The sequence below is a fragment of the Phaethon aethereus genome (assembly GCF_964289735.1).
Source record: "Phaethon aethereus genome assembly, chromosome: 1".
Taxonomy (NCBI): domain Eukaryota; kingdom Metazoa; phylum Chordata; class Aves; order Phaethontiformes; family Phaethontidae; genus Phaethon; species Phaethon aethereus.
In genome coordinates, this window is record NC_138575.1 from 211,058,002 (window position 1) to 211,075,666 (window position 17,665).

Here is a 17,665-nt window from a genome sequence, read left to right on the forward strand (position 1 = left end):
ACCTACCAGTTAAACATGACAGTTATCATTTAATGGTTAAACGTAGGTGATAAAGATCCTGTCCTTGCACAAAGTGAGAGGAAGCCGTAAATGCTCCGTTTCAGCGTTTGTATATTTATGAGGATTAATAAGGATTATCACTGCTTCATATTCCAGGAGGATCAGATAAAAGATGCCTCCGACACTGACTGTCCTGACAGTGAAGCAAGGGCAATGCCTGACCTGGATTAGAGAATCAGGAGTGAAGTAACTCAGACCATGTGAATAGCTGTATCCAAAGACTCAGCAGGGGCACCATGCCAGGTCCTAAGCTTCATTCTTCTGGACCATGTCCAGAGGAGGTCCGCTGACCGCAGCTGAGCGATATAAGATTAGAACTATATAATATAAATTAGACTGGGCTTCTGACTTTTGCTCAACATGGACCTCAGCTACTTTCAGATGCCTTGTCTGACACATGTCCAAGGGGAAGAACCAGTACAGAGGCAGACTGGGAAGTCCTGTGCATTGTGACATGTGGGGTAGATACAAACTAATCAAATCATCCCTTCTGTGCCTTAACGTCCACAAAAAGGGCAAACCTGCAGAGCAACAAAAGATCTTCAGGCTCAGGTATTCTGGGTGTGACAATAGAGCAGTACAGTCAAAACTTACCATCTAAGTAGGGAGCACCTTCTGACAGCTTGCTGAAGCTCACACCGTGGGCCATAATGCTATAGCTCCTTTTGGCATTGTTGGCAAAAGTGACTAGCACTGTATCTCCCACTTCAGCTTTTATAACGGGGCCTTAAAAAAAAGAATGAGGGAAGGCATAAGAACTGCCCTCTAACATATTTCCATCTAAGCAAGAGGGGGCTGACTGGCAGCTCCATGCACAAAATTCCCCTCTGCATCCAAGTGGATCTGCATTCAAACCCAATGTAATGACAGGAGGGGAAAATATTCACTGTACCAAGTATTCCCAGGTGCTTCATGTCCTCTGACTGAGTCTTCTTCTTGCTGAATGTTGCGTCAGTATATTCCACATAGCGAACTTTCCAGTATTGCCCTCCTATTCTATCAGTCCCTTGTGTGAAATATATTGCAGATTCACTGTGGAATTAACAAATCGGACTGGTTAAATAGCTGGGGGTTCAGGCAAAACCTTTCATTATATGATGAAGTTACTACTCCAGCCACACAAATGACCCCCCAAGTTAGTAGTTTGCATGCACTTCTCTAGCAAATTAAAGGAGGTATTACTGCTCTGAATTACAGTTATAAATTAGTTAACAAATAGGCATTCATTGTGCAGTAGACTTCCATGTGTTTAACCCCAATTTTCTTAGGGCAAGATCTACGTCAGTTCACCACTAACTACTTCAGGGCAAGGCCTGTGCCATTACCTGTGCACAATGTGTCTCTAATCCTCCTTAGTTTTCCTGGGAGATACTGTAATACAATTCATCTTCATCGGTAATAACAGGGGGGAAAAATCTACCATTATTGCACCTCTGAGATACACTGATTGCAAGCGTGCAAGCTGCCTGAGGAGTCTCGACGCAGGGTCATTAACTCTGCTGAACTTCGCATACCTCACCAGGGCTCACTTTCTCCATGGACTTAATGGAGCGAGACAAGTGCTTCCAGAAGGCAACTCTGAGCATCGCAGTTACAAATCTAACTTCCCAGCTAGGTTGTTTCAGTCCATTCCTCCCTGCCCCTTTCAATTAAAATTAATAACAGTGCAGGACCTAGCCCTGGTGAATCACTAGGGAAGTCTCACCCAGACTCCTGAAATTAAAGCACAACAGGAGAGGACAAGAAAGCTTACCTGCCAGTGGCATTTAAACCCTGCCCCGTAAATTTATCATAACCGTCAGGTCCATAATTCCAGAGCACTTCTTCAGCAGCGATGTAATATCTTCTCTTGTGACTAAGTGGTGAAGGCCGAGACAGGTTTTTTTGGCAGATCTGAACATCATATAGAGCCTCCATGCCACCTGCAAGGAGAAAGAGTCTGGAGACAGTTCTGGGCCAACTGTGGAGTCAGCAGTTTCATGGATACAAAAGCACATTCAAAACCCTCTAGGAGCTACATGTATTGGAAAACATTACTAGGGTAAATTTTTATTTTTAAAGACTTCCTCGTCCTACACTGGGCCAGATGCTAGCATCCCCTCTTGCAAGGTGGTACTTCATGCCACAGGTGAAATCCGCTGACATCAATGACACTCTTTAGTGGGCTTATTTACTCAATTCCTTAATCTGGGTAAGGATGGTAGACTGGTTTTGGGAGTCAGAGTGCCTCCTGAAGTGTGCAAAATGGCATAATCTCCTCTTGCCTTTCACTGAAATAGAGGCTGGTTTTTACCACACTGAAGGTACTTGTTGCTTGCCAAAATCAAGTCTGTTTTGCCTGATGCAAATCCCACTGAAATCAATGTGCAAGTTCTTAAAAGTAAAAATCCTCCCAACTCGTCTCCGATATAATTATACGTTGCCCGCTGTCATGAGACCTAGTTTATGATACGTGCTTTCGGGCTCTCGTACCACAACAATATCACAACATCACCATTGAATTCCTTCACGTAAAGGTTTTTGAAAACACTGCCAATTTTTGTCTGATCCCTGTAAAGGAAAATGAAGTGTTCAGCTGGCATAATTTTTCTTTATCTGTAAGTACTTTTTCTACAACAAAAAAGTGATGATGAAAGCTCCTCTCATTTCTCATCAAAATCTCCAGTTTACATAGAAAGTGTGGTGTCAGCTCTGGGTCTAGCAAGACTTCCTCATGTGAGTTACACAGCTAAGTAATTCGTACCAGCTGAAGATTTGTATAATTTCTGCTGATGACTAAACTCATATTCATGATGTTTATCTGGTGAAATAGTTCCAAAGTGTTCAGTTAGTCAGAAAAAAGTGTCAAGTCCTGCTTCCCCTGGAAACATCTCTCAGTTTTCTTTTCCAAGCATAACAGAGGCTGGAACTTCTGAAAGGATCAGGGAGATCTATAGCAGCGTACCTCGTAAGTGCTCATTAACCTGGCACGTTATCAGCCACCTCCCGGGGTTCCCGGGATTCATCTCCGCTGTGATGAACGTTGCTGGGAACAGACCGATGACATCTGCCCTCTGGTCTCTGTTAGTGAACGTGTGGCCGTAGAAATACGCGGCGTGGATATCTATCTCGCTTCCCATGCCAAACAAGTGCCAGGACATGGAAGTGTCAGCACACATCTCCAAGCCGGGGAGATTGCCATAAATATAACCATTAATAGCTAAAAACAAAAGTATGAGACTCTATGAGAGGTGAAAGAGAAGTGTCAAGTACCTCTGACCTCATTTCTAAGGATGATCCTTTCCTGGCCCAGAAAAAAAACTGTCTGAATGAACATACTGAATAAGGCTGTCACTTGATGAAAAGTAACATTTTGAACATACAGCTTACAGCTTGGATGATCAAAGGGACCAAATTCTCTGGCTGGGTCTGTGAAAAACTTTCTGGGTCATATCAAGATGTTGCAAAGGCCAAGTCATCACCAAAAAGGCCTGATAATGACGTTAACTTGTTCTGCAGCCATTTAGCATGTCTGAAACCTATTTCCTCTTATTCTGAGTCATAAATATACCATTACATGCCAGACTTAAGCAATTTGGACTTGAAAATCATTATATCAGTCAAATCGGTCTAGTCAGCTCTCCCTTCCTTGGCTTCCACACCTGACAATGTATCAGGACATTAGGAGAGTGAGACTCATATTTTGCAAAATATTTTAGCTCCTAGGCTCCATGGAACAACCAAAATAAATACAGAGAAATATGTGGATTTAACTTCTTACAGCAGATCTCCAAATGGCACAAAGTACTATTGGCCAATGGATCTCTGAAGGGCAGGAGTGGTTGCACCAGCCAGCCCACCATCCATGAGGCCGTTTGAGAAATGCTGGACTCCTCCAGTACACACATCTCAAAGTGCTCTGCAACTTGCTTCTCTCTTTCCACAGCCGGTCAAACAGTCACCAAATGGCTTAAATCTGTTACCTAAGATAAAATGCTAAACAAGTGGCAGAGCTGGGCATGAAAGCCAAATCTCCTTTCTGCAAACCAGTGTGTTGTGCTGTATTTAGGGAGAGGCTTTTTATCAACACAGTACTGCAACATCCTGACCCATTCCTTGCTGATGCAGATAAAGGAGAGATATCACAAGGGTCAGAAAGTCCTACTGAAACAAAAAGAGCCGGGTCACTGCTGTAGGTCATCATATGCTCGAGAGTCCTGCTCACCATGCATTCGGTTGCTGGTCTGGAAACCTTCATCGTCTTTGTCAACTGTGGCTGGTTCTAAGCAGAAGATGTTTATATTCTCATCAAGGTACCAACTGAAGTTTTCATCTACAATGCTAAACATCAGGGCAAAAGCGTTAGCAGCACCAGTCCCTTCTATTGAGGTCTCATCTGCAGTTCCTAAATTACAAACGAAAAGGAAAGTGATAAAAAATGCCTTGGAGGAGATTGAAATTAAAAGTGACAATAACTTTGGAACACTCAAGTAAATAAGGTGCTCTGCCTGTGATCTATAGGGCAGGATGAATCTCACCTAATTTTTGCTGTTCTAAGACATCTTGACCCCCCTCCAACAGCCTTTGAACAGATGGGTGCCTCTAGAAGGCAGTTCATCTCATCTAAGTCAAGTTGATATTTCAGGATCTCTTTGATTTGACATAAGCACAAGTACCTGCCAATATCTGTGGTCCCATTTTCCCTGTCTGTGGCCCACTGCACCCAACCCTGCCTTTTAGTCAGTGTTAGCATCTGTGTGCCTGCACAGCGAGCCAGGTCATAGGCCTGACCCAGCCAGAAACCAGAGACATTTTTTTTGACCAGGAATTAAGGAAAGGCAAGTGGTAGCCTGCATTTCTGTTGCATTGAAGCAACTGGTGAACCATACCCTCAGAATGGTCTTCTAAACGTGGCTCACTCTCCATGGACTAACGAGGAAGCCTCAACAATTATCTAGGACTAGATATTTAAATTTAAACAGACTGAAGGCAGGATGAATATAATCTTCAGGCTAAGTTCAGTATCATTATCTGAGTGACCATTTGGGGAACAACCTGAGACTATAGGAGTGGTGATACTGAGTAGTCTATTATTAACCACGGGCAGGTTTAGATTTCATCTAATCATCCAGTCTACTTCTGAACTCATGAAAGCCTTTGCTTCCCCTGTGTCCTATGGGAGGGAGCCCCAGAGCCATGCTGTCAGTCCTGTAAGGAGCCACCCACTGCTGCTGGATGGAGGACTACAGCAGTAACATCATGCATATATTCTCCTTGAGGAATTCAAGACAAAACATGCAGATAACCTGGCCTTTCAGGCTAGGATCGTTCTGAATGTACTATCTTCTAGCTTCATGTATTATCGCATAGACATTGGCTCAGTTTCACATATTCAGGCAGTTCTGCAGATTTCAAAGGCTCTCCAGGAGAGAAAAAGTCTGAAATATTTTAATTGTATGAGCTAAGCTGGAGACGAGGCCCATCTTTTCCATGTAGAAGTGTTTATCTTCTTCATATATAAAACCTGCTTCACTTATATGTTCTGTATATAAAATTAGGGCTGATTTCGTACTGTGGGAGGTACTGGAAAGAAGTGGCAGATTTCCACATGCCCGGGGAAGAGGGGGTGACAGCTCAGCTGATAGAGAGGAGAGGGACAGTACATGGTCCCTGACAGCTCCAGCACAAAATTAGCAGGCTATAAAGAACACAGGACTGGCTGTCACCTCAGCCGTTCAGGGCACATCCCCGTATGGTTGTGATATACAACTTGTGGGCAAAAATTAGTTTCTAATCCATATGGTGAAAAAATGACAAAGAACATCGGGGTTTCAAATATGTAAATGGCAATGCCGAAGTCACCCGCCCAAACCTAATTTCGTTTCCTGGGCAATGAGTCCTTTGCTTGTCCTAAAATTGGTCTTGGCCATGACCAGCTGGCCACAGAGCATGCTGCAGTCCCTCCACCAGCCGAGGTAGATCTCTCGTGAAGCCAAAGGGGAGCAGGAAGGGGGTTGTCCCAGAGCTACAATACCTACCCTGGCATGCTCCTGGAATGGCCCAGCTATTCCTTGCCCCTTTTTATGGGCTATGTAGGGATAGACTCTAGACCATCATGTTTATACCTGTAAGCAAAAATGACTGTTAAGATGCCAAGCTTGGCAGAGGGGCTTGCTTTATCAGTGTTTCTGGCTCAGTACCTTTTTTACAAACCAGCAGTGGCCCAATTAAACCAGATGCAATATCTCTTGGTGTGTCAATGTGAGAATGGTAAATCCAAGTCAAGCAGTCTGAGTCTGCCAAAGTTGGGGAATAATCTTTCCTTACTGGCCATGTGTACGTGTAATTTCCACCGGGAACAACAAAGTCGTCCTCTTTGCTTTTACCACCAGTTCCATCAGGGTAAAGTGCTCCTAATACATTAAAGGGAAAAAGGAAGCTTTTAGTCCCCTCTTAACTGTTTTCCTTAAATAAATGTGTAATTTCTTCTATTTTATCACAGGTTTATAAAATAATAACAGCACTCACAAACACAATCACTGAGAAACTGTGAAAAAATACAGAATTTCTAGTAAAACCATCAAAAAAATATTGAGAATTGAAATCCATTATTTATCAGTAGACAAAATTTTAAAAATGCATTAACAGGTTCTGCTCTTTCCTTGGCTCTTTACTCTCATCAGCCATCTACAAATTTTGTCAGCTAACATTGTGTATCTTCTCTCAGAACACTGGTGAGAGTAATGAATGTAGGCAAATCCATACAGTTCTCTAACCAAAATACACATGCATAGGTTTGGGATTCTGAAAATTTAATCAGGCTTGTTATAGCCCTATGGAGAGGAAAAATTTACTTACAAGAACTCCATCCGTTCAAACAGGCTAGAAGTAGAAGGAAGGTGGGGAGGTGCTTCGGTGACTTATAATTCAGCAAAATAATTCAGGAAAAAAGACCCACCTAACCTGTTTCAGCATTGGATTTATCCCAGGCGTTGAAGGTTTGTGGCAAAAAGTTTTAAGAGATGAGGCTGTTCCTGTTTTTAGTCACCAGCTGCAATTACCGATGTTTAAGAGAGGGTGATCTAAAGTACTCTGATGTCAATGGCCAGAACAATAAATTCTTGGACAAACTTTTAGCCATGAATTTAGCTACTCCAGGGGAAAGGAGAGTAAAAGAGAAAAGAGAAAGGGAAAACCAGCTTTTACCTTCAGAGTCTTTGTCATAGAAGACCCCATGTGGATGCACAGAGTACGGGCGGGAAGCAAAGTTTTTTAGATGTACTATAAAGACATCCTCTTCTTCTGCCTTCAGGACTGGCCCAAGGAACCCCAGCCAGGCTGCTTTGGGTATCTCCTGGGAGTAAGTGTCATCTGTGAATTGCCTAAAAATAGCCTTTTTGTACACACGTCCTATCCGGTTGGCTCCTCTTGTTGCATACACACTTGCAAACCTAGTGTTAGGAAGGGAAAATATTGAGAGACAGAAAAACTCCTTTGATCTAATAACTGGTGCTTGCAGTGCAGATACGTAGTTCCCTGGCACATATCACATAGCTGGTGGAATAAAAGCTGAGGAGTAAACCTGGACAGCGCGAGCAGAGTCCAAGCCGCTTTCTGCACAGTAACTATCATGCTACTTGCAGGTCTGGTCTTTAGCACGGTTACAAGTCTTCACTTGATGACCAGCCACTCAAACCTTTCTGTACCATTTTAGCAGCTTCTCCCTCTTTTGAAGGTTTGAAACCTCACATCTGAAAGCATGACTGTTCAGAAGGAAAAGAAAACCAACTTAAGTTTTTTAAAAAGCCAATAAGAACAATTCTAATTAACTGATTTGACACACCAGAAGAGTAGCATGAAATATTTTTTGCATGAAATGCATAATTTCTACATTCCAGAGTCTATGTATGTAGCAACTTCAAGTGATGGAGAACCCACCACAGGGTCAGTGGTTGACATATTATAGCTATTAAATACCTGCTCCCTTCGAATCCTGAATTGCATTTGTAGTCTAATATCATCTAGCTCCACACTCCAACCACTGTTTCCCATCAAGCTCTTTCTCAGATCAAAGCAGCCACATACCATCAAGAGCTTCTTTTTTATGCAGGCACTTGCATAAGTCTTAATTAATTGACTAAATTGCCTCCTACCCTTCTGCTGGACAAACCAAGTACACTGACATTCTTTATGCCACAAATTTTTCTTTTCTGAAAGTCTTCCAATAATTCTCTATCTTTTTTTGAAGCCTGATCACAGGACCTTCACACAATAGGCAAATAATATTCCAGCTAAAGCCAGAGGTGCTCCCAGTCAATACATAACTGGGAATTAGTTTTTCCCTTTTAACTGTAACATCATACTGGCAACCCATGTTCATCCCACCTGTTATGACATAAAATATTTTTTTACTTCTTTCCAGGTTACAGCTGACAAGTATGATACACCTTCTTCATCTCTAAATATCCCACACAAAGAGGGTAGAAACTAACTCCTTTTCCACACAACCAGCAGTGAACTCCATGAATTTTCACATCACCTGGAGATTGTTTGAACTTTCATGCTTCCTAACAAACTCATAAAAATCTTTTCCTGAAGTGTCAATGGCAGAAATATAGCAATTTCATATTTAGAGCGAGTTTTTGTGACTGGCCCGTTCACCTGCTTGAGCCCATTTTGTTTAGGTGCTTTTGTGCAGTGCCAGCAACATAAGTGTTGGATGTCACACGAGTTGAAAGTTATGATTTGCTATAATTTCTTCACCATAAGATCCCTTTTCAAGCCATCTCTGGTTGATGCCATAACTCACAACGTTCCTCCATCTGTGGTCATTACAACTCCGTGGCCACTGTCTAAACCAGATCCTATAAAAGCCTCCAAAAAGAATGCTTTTTCATTTGAAAAATGTACTTTATAACAAGGCAAGAGCTATTTTGGCACAAATGAAAATGTTGCCAGTGATACTGCTGTGGCGGAAACAGTTGGCTAGGATGGAGGGGAAGGGGCAGAAGCTTCTCAGTCTGCTTCACAGAATAACATCTGTCAGATAGATACACCCCAAAAGCATGGTTAAAGAATGAGTTGCCAAGAAGTCTGGATATTCAGTGAATTAGCAGCTCTACGGTAACTGTGTGCACAGCAAGACCTGGCAAGTCACATCAGGCTCCCTGAGAAGAATCATAGTATCATAGAATCCTTTAGGTTGGAAAAGACCTTTAAGACCCCCAAGTCCAACCATTAACCTAGTACTGCCAAGTTCACCACTAAACCGTGTTCCTAAGCACCACATCTACATATCTTTTAAATACCTTTAGGGATGGTGACTCAACCACTTTCCTGGGCAGCCTGTTCCAATGTTTGAAAACCCATCTGGTTAAGAAATTTTCCCTAATATCCAGTCTAAACCTCGCCTGGTACAACTTGAGGCCATTTCCTCTTGTCCTATCGCTAGTTACTTGGGAGAAGAGACCAACACACACCTTGTTACAACCTCCTTTCAGGTAGTTGTAGAGAGAAATGAGGCCTGCCCTGAGCCTCCTTTTCTTCAGGCTAAGCAACCCCAGTTCCCTCAGCCAATCCTCATAAGGCTTGTGCTCTAGACTCTTTACCAGCTTCATTGTCCTTCTTTGGACACACAAAGAAGATACCTTCCAGTGCCTGAGGGGCAGAGCTGCTACAAGAGCCCTTACCACAGAGTAGTAGGTGGTGTCTATAGTAATGCAGTGTAAATGCACATGCTTCCTTACCTCATGGCAATGTATTCATATAAGGCTATGCCTTAATTAGAATCATAAATTGATTTTTTAGAATGGTTTCTAAGAAAATTTCTCTAGAAAAAATCAGAGGGTTTTTTTCAGAAAGTACTTATTTTCAGGACATCTTTTTCAACAGAATTTTTTTCATTTTCATCAGCCATCAAATATTTTAATGGAGGTGCTGCAGTGGCACCATGCTTTCCCCATGATGACAATGCCCTTATGCCCTTGGCTTTCTGGCCAGACATCATAGCACACTCTTCCGTAACTTCATGCCCCTGGGACACGTTGTATCTCCTGCAGAAGCAGAGCAATACCCCAGAAAAATGCACTTCTTGATCAGGCTTTGTCAAACACTTGACATGAGCCTGACTCCTTTAAATGCATAGATCCCAAAATCCAATTAGGTATGGAGGTTCAAGAAATCACCCTGAGAAAACCCTGTGGATTTAGGCACCGGAGACTTCCTCAGTGCCTAAAGCCATGCTGTAGCATCTCTGTTGGCTAGATCTGTGCCTGTCTCCTACTTAAAGCCATCCAGGAGTCAGGCAAAGAAGTCTTTTTAGTGCCAGCTTTCTGAAAGGAGGCCCATTCAAATCCTCCACCCATTCAGAGCTGCAGACCCCACTGTCAGTGCAGAAAGTATCAGCTGCAGCCGCTCACAACAGAGGTGATGCTCTTCTATGCAGAGCACCAAGCAATGCAAGAGTCATGGAGCCAGAAAGGGATCACAGCATGAAAGGAGCATGAAAATGGCCTCTTGGCCCTGATAATTATGGGTTTTGCTTAATCATTATCCAGAACAAAACAACCAATCAACTCTGTGAGACAAATCCTACATGCCACTGATGCCCTTGCTGTTGCGTTACAGACTCAGGCTCTTTCATGGTTTCCTTTCCTTCTGGAGCCACACTCTGAACTACCCAAAATGCCCTGATGTTTAGGAGTTTCTTAGAGTGCAGACACTTCAGCCTCATTCCTCCTTCTGTCTGGGTGGGGTAGAGCCCAGTTCTACCTATACAGAGACATGTATTTTCAGCACATCCTTTTGGTTGCCCTCAGTACCCAAGAACAGAGTACACTGGTTGTTGTGAGTCCCACTCTGGATGTCCAGGCTGCCCCATTTCATCAATGAGGACTTCTGTGTGCCCACTTCAGCCTTGCAAGTAGCTGGTAGCTCTGTGCGTCTTTACAAGTGTTGCTGTGCTGCACATTACAGTGCTTAAATTCCTTTAGCAGAAAGACTAACCACAACTGGAGCTAGTGGTATCAGCCACAGGAAGCTCATAGAAAGGATGCATGGGTTCGAGCGAGTCCTCTGCACTCCCAGATACCTGGATGATGGGCATGTGGCCACATTGTTGCGCTGGTACCTCTACCCAGCACCACAGTGCAGCCAGTGGATATGTCAGAGGGAGGTGGCACAGGCTCAGTACCATGGCCCCTGCTGCTCCATCAGTGGGACACAGAGGTTTCCCCCCCTGTTCCTCTTCTTTCTTTCAGTGAGAGCTCCTTCTCAGTACTCCATGAAGTCTCTGCTGACAGTGCCATTTGTACCAGTGCATTTCCCACGCTGCAGTTTCTTACCACCCATCTCCAGAGTCCCTTGGATATTTTCTCGGCTTCAGGATAGTGTCCTGCTGACCTTTCATCTCCTGTCTTTGACAACAGTTCTCAAACATCATTCCCTGTCTTCTTTTGATGTTATCTGCTTCCTTGGGAAACTCCTCACATTTTCAGGCACTGAGTTAAACATCCCCTTCAAATGCATGTCCTGTTTCATTCTGTCCCACCCGCTGCCTTTCCAATATGTTATTGCAGCAGTAGCTTCTCCAAATGTTGTAATGGTTAAACACATTCAATTCTCTGAATCTGCCTTTGCCTCTTTCTTCCGGTGGTCACAATGCGCCTATTCCACTGGGCACCCCCAGCCAAAATGTCTCCTATTTTCCATACCTCTCTTGTCACAAGAAGACAAACCTTTTCCTTGCTTCTTTATGCCCTCCTGCTCACTTCAAACTGCTTCATCCTCCTGGTGGCTTTGTGTTATCACTGCTTGAACCTCTTCCATCCTTCTCGTCTTGTGCAGCTGTAAGAGCTGGTCTTCTAAATCTTGACTATCTCCCTCCAACTCAGCTGTAATCCTGCATTTCATGTGCAGAAAGTCGTGATGATTGGCCAGTCCCACTCCTTACAGGAAAAGGGAATACTCTATCCTCTGGAACTGTACACATGCAAACTTCCTAAATTCCTTCCTTCATCTCCTCCAGTCAGGCCAGTCTTGTGGGTATATATAGAGGTAAACAGGCTTGTGAATCAGGCTATGAAAAATCTTGTTCAGACTAAGAAAACCGTGGAAACCCTGCCTTTATTTCTGTGCCTGATTTCCTTTTGCCAGTTGACCACTCTCAGCAGTTCTTAAGCTCCAGTAAAAGTTGGCAATGCACATAACTAACTCCTTAAAATAAGTATTAACATAATTGCAAACATCCATCTGGCTGCAAAGATGAGCACTACGACTCTTCCAAATGAAAGAAAAAGAAGAGTGTCATCTAGATTCTACCTCAGATCAAGACTAGACATGCAGACAATCTGCCGTCTCAGGGTAGGACCACGAGTTAGGGTAGGCCCATGAGTTAACCGTAATTTCTACACCTCTTTCTTTTATCATACAGAAAAACTATTTTGCCAACATTTTTACCATGTTTATGTTACCTTTGATCATAAGAGAGCTAAACCTAGCAGAGGCTAGTTTTTTCAGGAGGTGTTTACCTGAGTACTATGTTACAGCGTGCAGTAAGAAATGGAGAGTGAGCTACATGTTGTGCATGGCCAAACAGCTCCTCAGTAGACTGGAGCCAGATCCCTCACTGATGCAATTTTGAAGCCTGCTGAGTTTGTTTGCTACTGTAATCACCAGAGAAAAACTAGCACTTCCAATAACTACCAGATGTGGAGTCACAAATTTTCTCCTGTGGTTAACGTGCCCAAGAGCCACTGTACGCTCCTGGGTGCAACCATAGGTAGATGCAAACTTCCTTTTATTACTATTGTTCCACTAAAGTCCCATAGATTTTACAGTGACAACCATTTAAACAGCTATCTTTATGCACTTGTTCCCTAAAATCTGTTGATGGTGAAACCTTCCTTATTCTCTATCCTCTTTCATACCTTGTGCCTGGGTTTATAACAGATTTTTTCCCCGAGTTCCCCATTTTTCCTGTGTCTGGAGTAAGCCAGTACAGTGCCAACTCCTCCAGGATGCTCCCAGGTCACGTAACCTGTTCGGAGTAATCCTCTGCCAAACCATGACTCCCATGCTAAGGCCAGGGATGGCCAGAGGATGGGGACCAGTGATGACAACTCACATTTGTAGATGGTGCCCTGGCCACACAGCATCAAACAACAAGGTGAGTTCTGTGTCCTCAAAAAAGAGGTCTTTTCTGACCCACACAGGCAACTGAAGAAGTCAATCAAACACATACAATCTTAGATGAAGCTCTGAAGTATGGCTATAATGGTTCCTCTCCTAGGATAAACTTCTGCTTCCACTGAAGTCAAAACCAAAACTCATCTCAAGCTTCATTAGACCCAGGATTTCAGCTAGAATGCCCTTTTGATGTTGACCCTTCCACATCTCCACTGATGCAATTGGGTCATTTGGCCGCATGATGACTTAGCCATTAGTTTAGCATCTGTGACGACAGTTTCACTGTCATTTATCTGGGTGGGATCTCCTCATAGGCAAATTGCACAAACTGTATTTGATGCTGTGGTAACCAAATACACCTGTTAGTGCTGGTGGGTGCAAGACTTGGCCCAGATAAATGTAGGATTTGTGGCCTAAAGAGAAGGGATGAGCTGTTACATGAGGCAAAACTTAATAACATCTACCACCAGCAGAGCAAGATTTAAGTGTCCATCATATAAACTAGCACCAAATTAATTTAAAGGGATTATCAACAAACTCTAATCCTGAGGTCTGACCCACAGGAGGGAGGGAAAGGCTGATGTATGTCAAGCCGCAAGACCTAGGTATATTTTAATTTTGAAAGGCAGTTGCCTATGTGGCCATTAAAGGGAGCAGGCAATGTCTGAGCTCACCCTCCTGCTGCGGCAATATTCATGCCCTAACCCACAAAATCTCACTGGGATCTGCAGCACGTCCAGCGGCACTGACAGCACCTTGCACCCTCTGTGTCCAATCCACCATGGTTTAATGATGTCTCTCTCGCTGGTTATATCAGACGGGAGGGGACGCTGAACACCTTCCCAGCTCGCTTGTACCCAGTGGCCATAATCTGGATCTGTCTGTGATTTCCAAAGTCCTGTGTGCTTCAGAAAATGTCAGCTTAATTTTCAAAGGGAGAACCAAGAGTGAAATGTCTTGGTTTCGTTCGTAACACTCCAAATTATGAGAACTAGTGGAACAGCTCGAGGCTTCAAGTAGACAAGACTAATGGCAGAGGCACATAGCCTCATTACTCTATCCGACAAGCACTGATGCACAGCAAGACACTTGCTCTGTTCAAGCAGCAGGCTGGCTCTTGAGCACTGCAGCAACACAAGGCATAACGAAAACCAGCATCCGAGCAGAATAGTTATGCTAACACAGGGCTGCGCTTGGGTTAATCAGCTCTGGCGAGAGGCAGCCTTTTCGGCTCACGCCCAGGGAGGTGCTGATGCAGCTCTACGGCTCTTGGCTCGGGAAGCAGCTCGCTCAGCACCAGCACCGCGGGAGCTGAGCAGCGTAGCTGTGCCTGCTGCCAGCACCAGCTCACCTGATTTCCAGCCCCATGCCACAGCCACCAAAGTCTCCTTTCTCCTCATTACTGCTAAAAACTAAAGGCTGGGGAAGATATTATTGACTTTGGCACAGCTACATTGAAAATCGTCTCTTAAATCTCATTATCTGATCCAGGTAACATAACACTTCCCATTACACGCTTGCTAATTCAGCATTTTTATTAAGTAGTGAAGAATAAGTGGTTTTGATCATATCTCTGTGGGCTAGCTGGAATCAAAGGGAACGTTCCTTTATGTGTATGCACTGACTCTTAAATATTATCAGCTTTTCTGCAAGCTCTTTATCTTCACTTCCCTATCAATAAAACTGGGATAGTGCCCCATCAGATGGGTGCTGTGAGGATGCATCACAAGGTGAGAAGTGCTAGGCTCAGCGAGCCTGAGCGTTCCTGCTTGCAGAACGCAGCTGGCTCAAAATACATCCCTGCCCCTGCCGAGGAACCGGTCCTTAAATTTTGTTTACGGAACTATGTTTTTTATAATATCCATAAAAACCAATTAATTAGCTGAAAAGTAACCCATTAGTATACTGCTTTCATTTTACATTAGAGGTTATCCTAAAGAACTAAATAGTCAAAATAGTTATTATTGGTTCATTATTTAGTCCACATGTTTATGCACCACACTGTTATCCCAGAATATAGCACTTTATTCTGGCTCAATTCAATACAGTTTGGAACCGGAGTCAACTAGTTACACAAATCACTTTATTCTTCTTCACATAAGGAGTTCATCACAAACAGCTCCCCAGCTCTGAATGTATAGTCTACCTTAAAATCCTCTGTGGGTAAACCCTTTGGAATTAACATTCTGTAATTATTACATTACAGTGATGACTGAAGACATAAGCTATCATCTCTCCCTGTCGTGCCATGTAAAAGGCACAACATTTATGTCAGAGACTTTGAAGTGAATGTGCCACTCGATGTTCAGGGAACACAAAGTTCAGACAGCCTTAAAAATACAATTTGTAGAACAGAGTCCAAGTCTCTCTATGGTAGTGGGGTGGATTTACAGGTAGCTGCCCTTCACTTAAAGCTGAACTATTTTTAGTGAGGGGTCTTCCAGTTGAGGGAGTGGAGGAAGTTATCCTCTGCTAAAAAGAACAGGGAGAAGAGAAATTCAGGTGTTTAACACAACTGAAAAATAATCTTTTCAGCAAAGCCTGTTTTCATGGGCTGCTAACAAACTATTACCCTGAATTCTACAGATAAATGTAACACCTATTGACTTGGATGCTATCTCCAGTTGTTAAAAGCATAAACTTAAGTTTGTGTTGAAAAATAAAACTCTGTCTTGCCTCCTCCTTGTGGCAAAATCATTTCATTTATGAAATACAGCTGAGAGTGATTCCAGAATTACCAGCCACTAGAGAAAAGCCCAGAAGTGCTTAGGATTTCCTGAAAAGTCAGAAAGGACTTTTCCGTTTCTAACTCCTGTGACACAACATTGAGCTCCTAGCATGCCTTCAGACGATGGATGGTCACTGGGACCTCCTCACTTGCTCATAGCTCCAAATCTTGCATTCCAACCCTAAGCCTAGACTCAGAGGAAGGACCCCCAAACTATCTCTAGAGTGTCAAAGATACTAATGAAATCTTAAAAATATTCCCACGCATGTTTGAAGCCCACGTTGCACAGAGGCACCAAGGGTCTGTGCCACCCCTGTCCAATGTCCAGCAGCCAGCCCCAGCAGTGCAGGCATGAACACGGATGCCTGTTTCCCTCTGGCCAAGACAAGATTCATCACAGGGCTTACCTACACACTCCAGTTTCAGCACGGGTGATCTCCAGGACTCCAGTACGACCATTCACTGTTGTATGCTTAAGCACCTATCTAAATAGATTTCCTAAATGGAGGTCTCCACAGTTCCATATATTGCAGGGATATATGCACCATCTACTTATATCTCATTCGTAGGTACTATACACATCTGAATTTTACAATGTCATACCAAGTCCCCAACTTTGATTGTCTCACAGGGAGCAAACTCACAAGCTGTTGCCAGTTAAACAGACTTCAGTGTCTTACTGCAAAAAGATGTGCTTGATTATGGCAAAGTTGCAATTTGCCCCTGGACAACAACTCCCAGAAATACCTGCAACTCCATGAAACACACACAGGAGATTCTGAACCCACTATATGACACTTCTTTGATAAATATCAGTTCCTTAACATCACCTTCAAACTTCACACTATCACCCTTGCTTAATCTGCCACGATGGAAGAGAAGTCAACCGAAGTCTACTCTTGCCTTGAAGCTGAAATCCTGCCTATGACAATATCATCAGAAGAAAAACGAGAAAAAGGCCATCTTAAGACGTTTACAGCAACGTTAACCACTTTAGTCAATTTTCTTTGGAGCTGTTGACACATCCCCGATTTACCAGAGACGCCAGTTACTTACTTGTCCTCTAAGAGGTTTTGTCCTGTGATCAGATTTTTCCCAGATGGTGCATAGTCCCAGTTCTCTTCCACAATTCCAAGGTAATAGGTTCTGGTCTTTGCTTCCACCACTGCAAACAGCCAGAGGAACCCAAGAGCGCGAAGGCAGCCACCAAGCTGCGCGGGAGGCATTTGTAGTTGTGATTGTGAGGCTGGCAGTGGGCAGACAGCAGCAGGATGCACCACAGAGAACTCACCCCTCCCTCCCAGCTCCCAACAAGTTATAAATAAAGAATGGCCAGACCAAAGCTCCTCCTTTTCAGGAGGTAGGACTGGGATAGGTAGAAAGCCTGGCTATGCAGAACAGGGCTAGGGAGGAGGTTGCTGCCATGGCAGGACCTTTGCCAATCCTTTGGTGAATGCATAAATTGCTCACCTACCTGTCCAGGCTAGAGCCAGCTGGTGTTTTTTGGAAGTTTGGATGCTTTTTTGTCCTCCTTTTTCTAGACTAGGTGGTGTGGCATTTTTGTTGGTCTTTATGCCATCCCTGTCAAAACCCCCTTTTTTTTTTTATTTTAATGTAACTCCTTTATCGTGTCTGAGATTTCTAAAGCTAGCATCTTGCATCCTTCATAGGTTTTTTTCAATGGCATAACACTAATTTACAGTCCAGCATTAT

The 17,665-nt window shown here is 43.5% G+C and overlaps 1 protein-coding gene across 1 annotated transcript in view; it reads right to left on the reverse strand.

Annotated features, from left to right (window-relative positions):
* HEPHL1 (hephaestin like 1) overlaps positions 1-17,178 on the reverse strand; it is a gene marked incomplete at both ends in the record, with an annotated part of 38,323 nt that extends 21,145 nt beyond the window's left edge. Inside the window, 8 exons of the mRNA XM_082001326.1 lie at positions 655-786; positions 953-1,092; positions 1,814-1,982; positions 3,005-3,259; positions 4,265-4,444; positions 6,240-6,452; positions 7,246-7,490; positions 17,009-17,178. Coding sequence (XP_081857452.1) covers positions 655-786; positions 953-1,092; positions 1,814-1,982; positions 3,005-3,259; positions 4,265-4,444; positions 6,240-6,452; positions 7,246-7,490; positions 17,009-17,178 — 1,504 coding nt within the window. The remainder of the gene's footprint in view (positions 1-654; positions 787-952; positions 1,093-1,813; positions 1,983-3,004; positions 3,260-4,264; positions 4,445-6,239; positions 6,453-7,245; positions 7,491-17,008) is intronic.
* Positions 17,179-17,665: the final 487 nt, after the last annotated feature.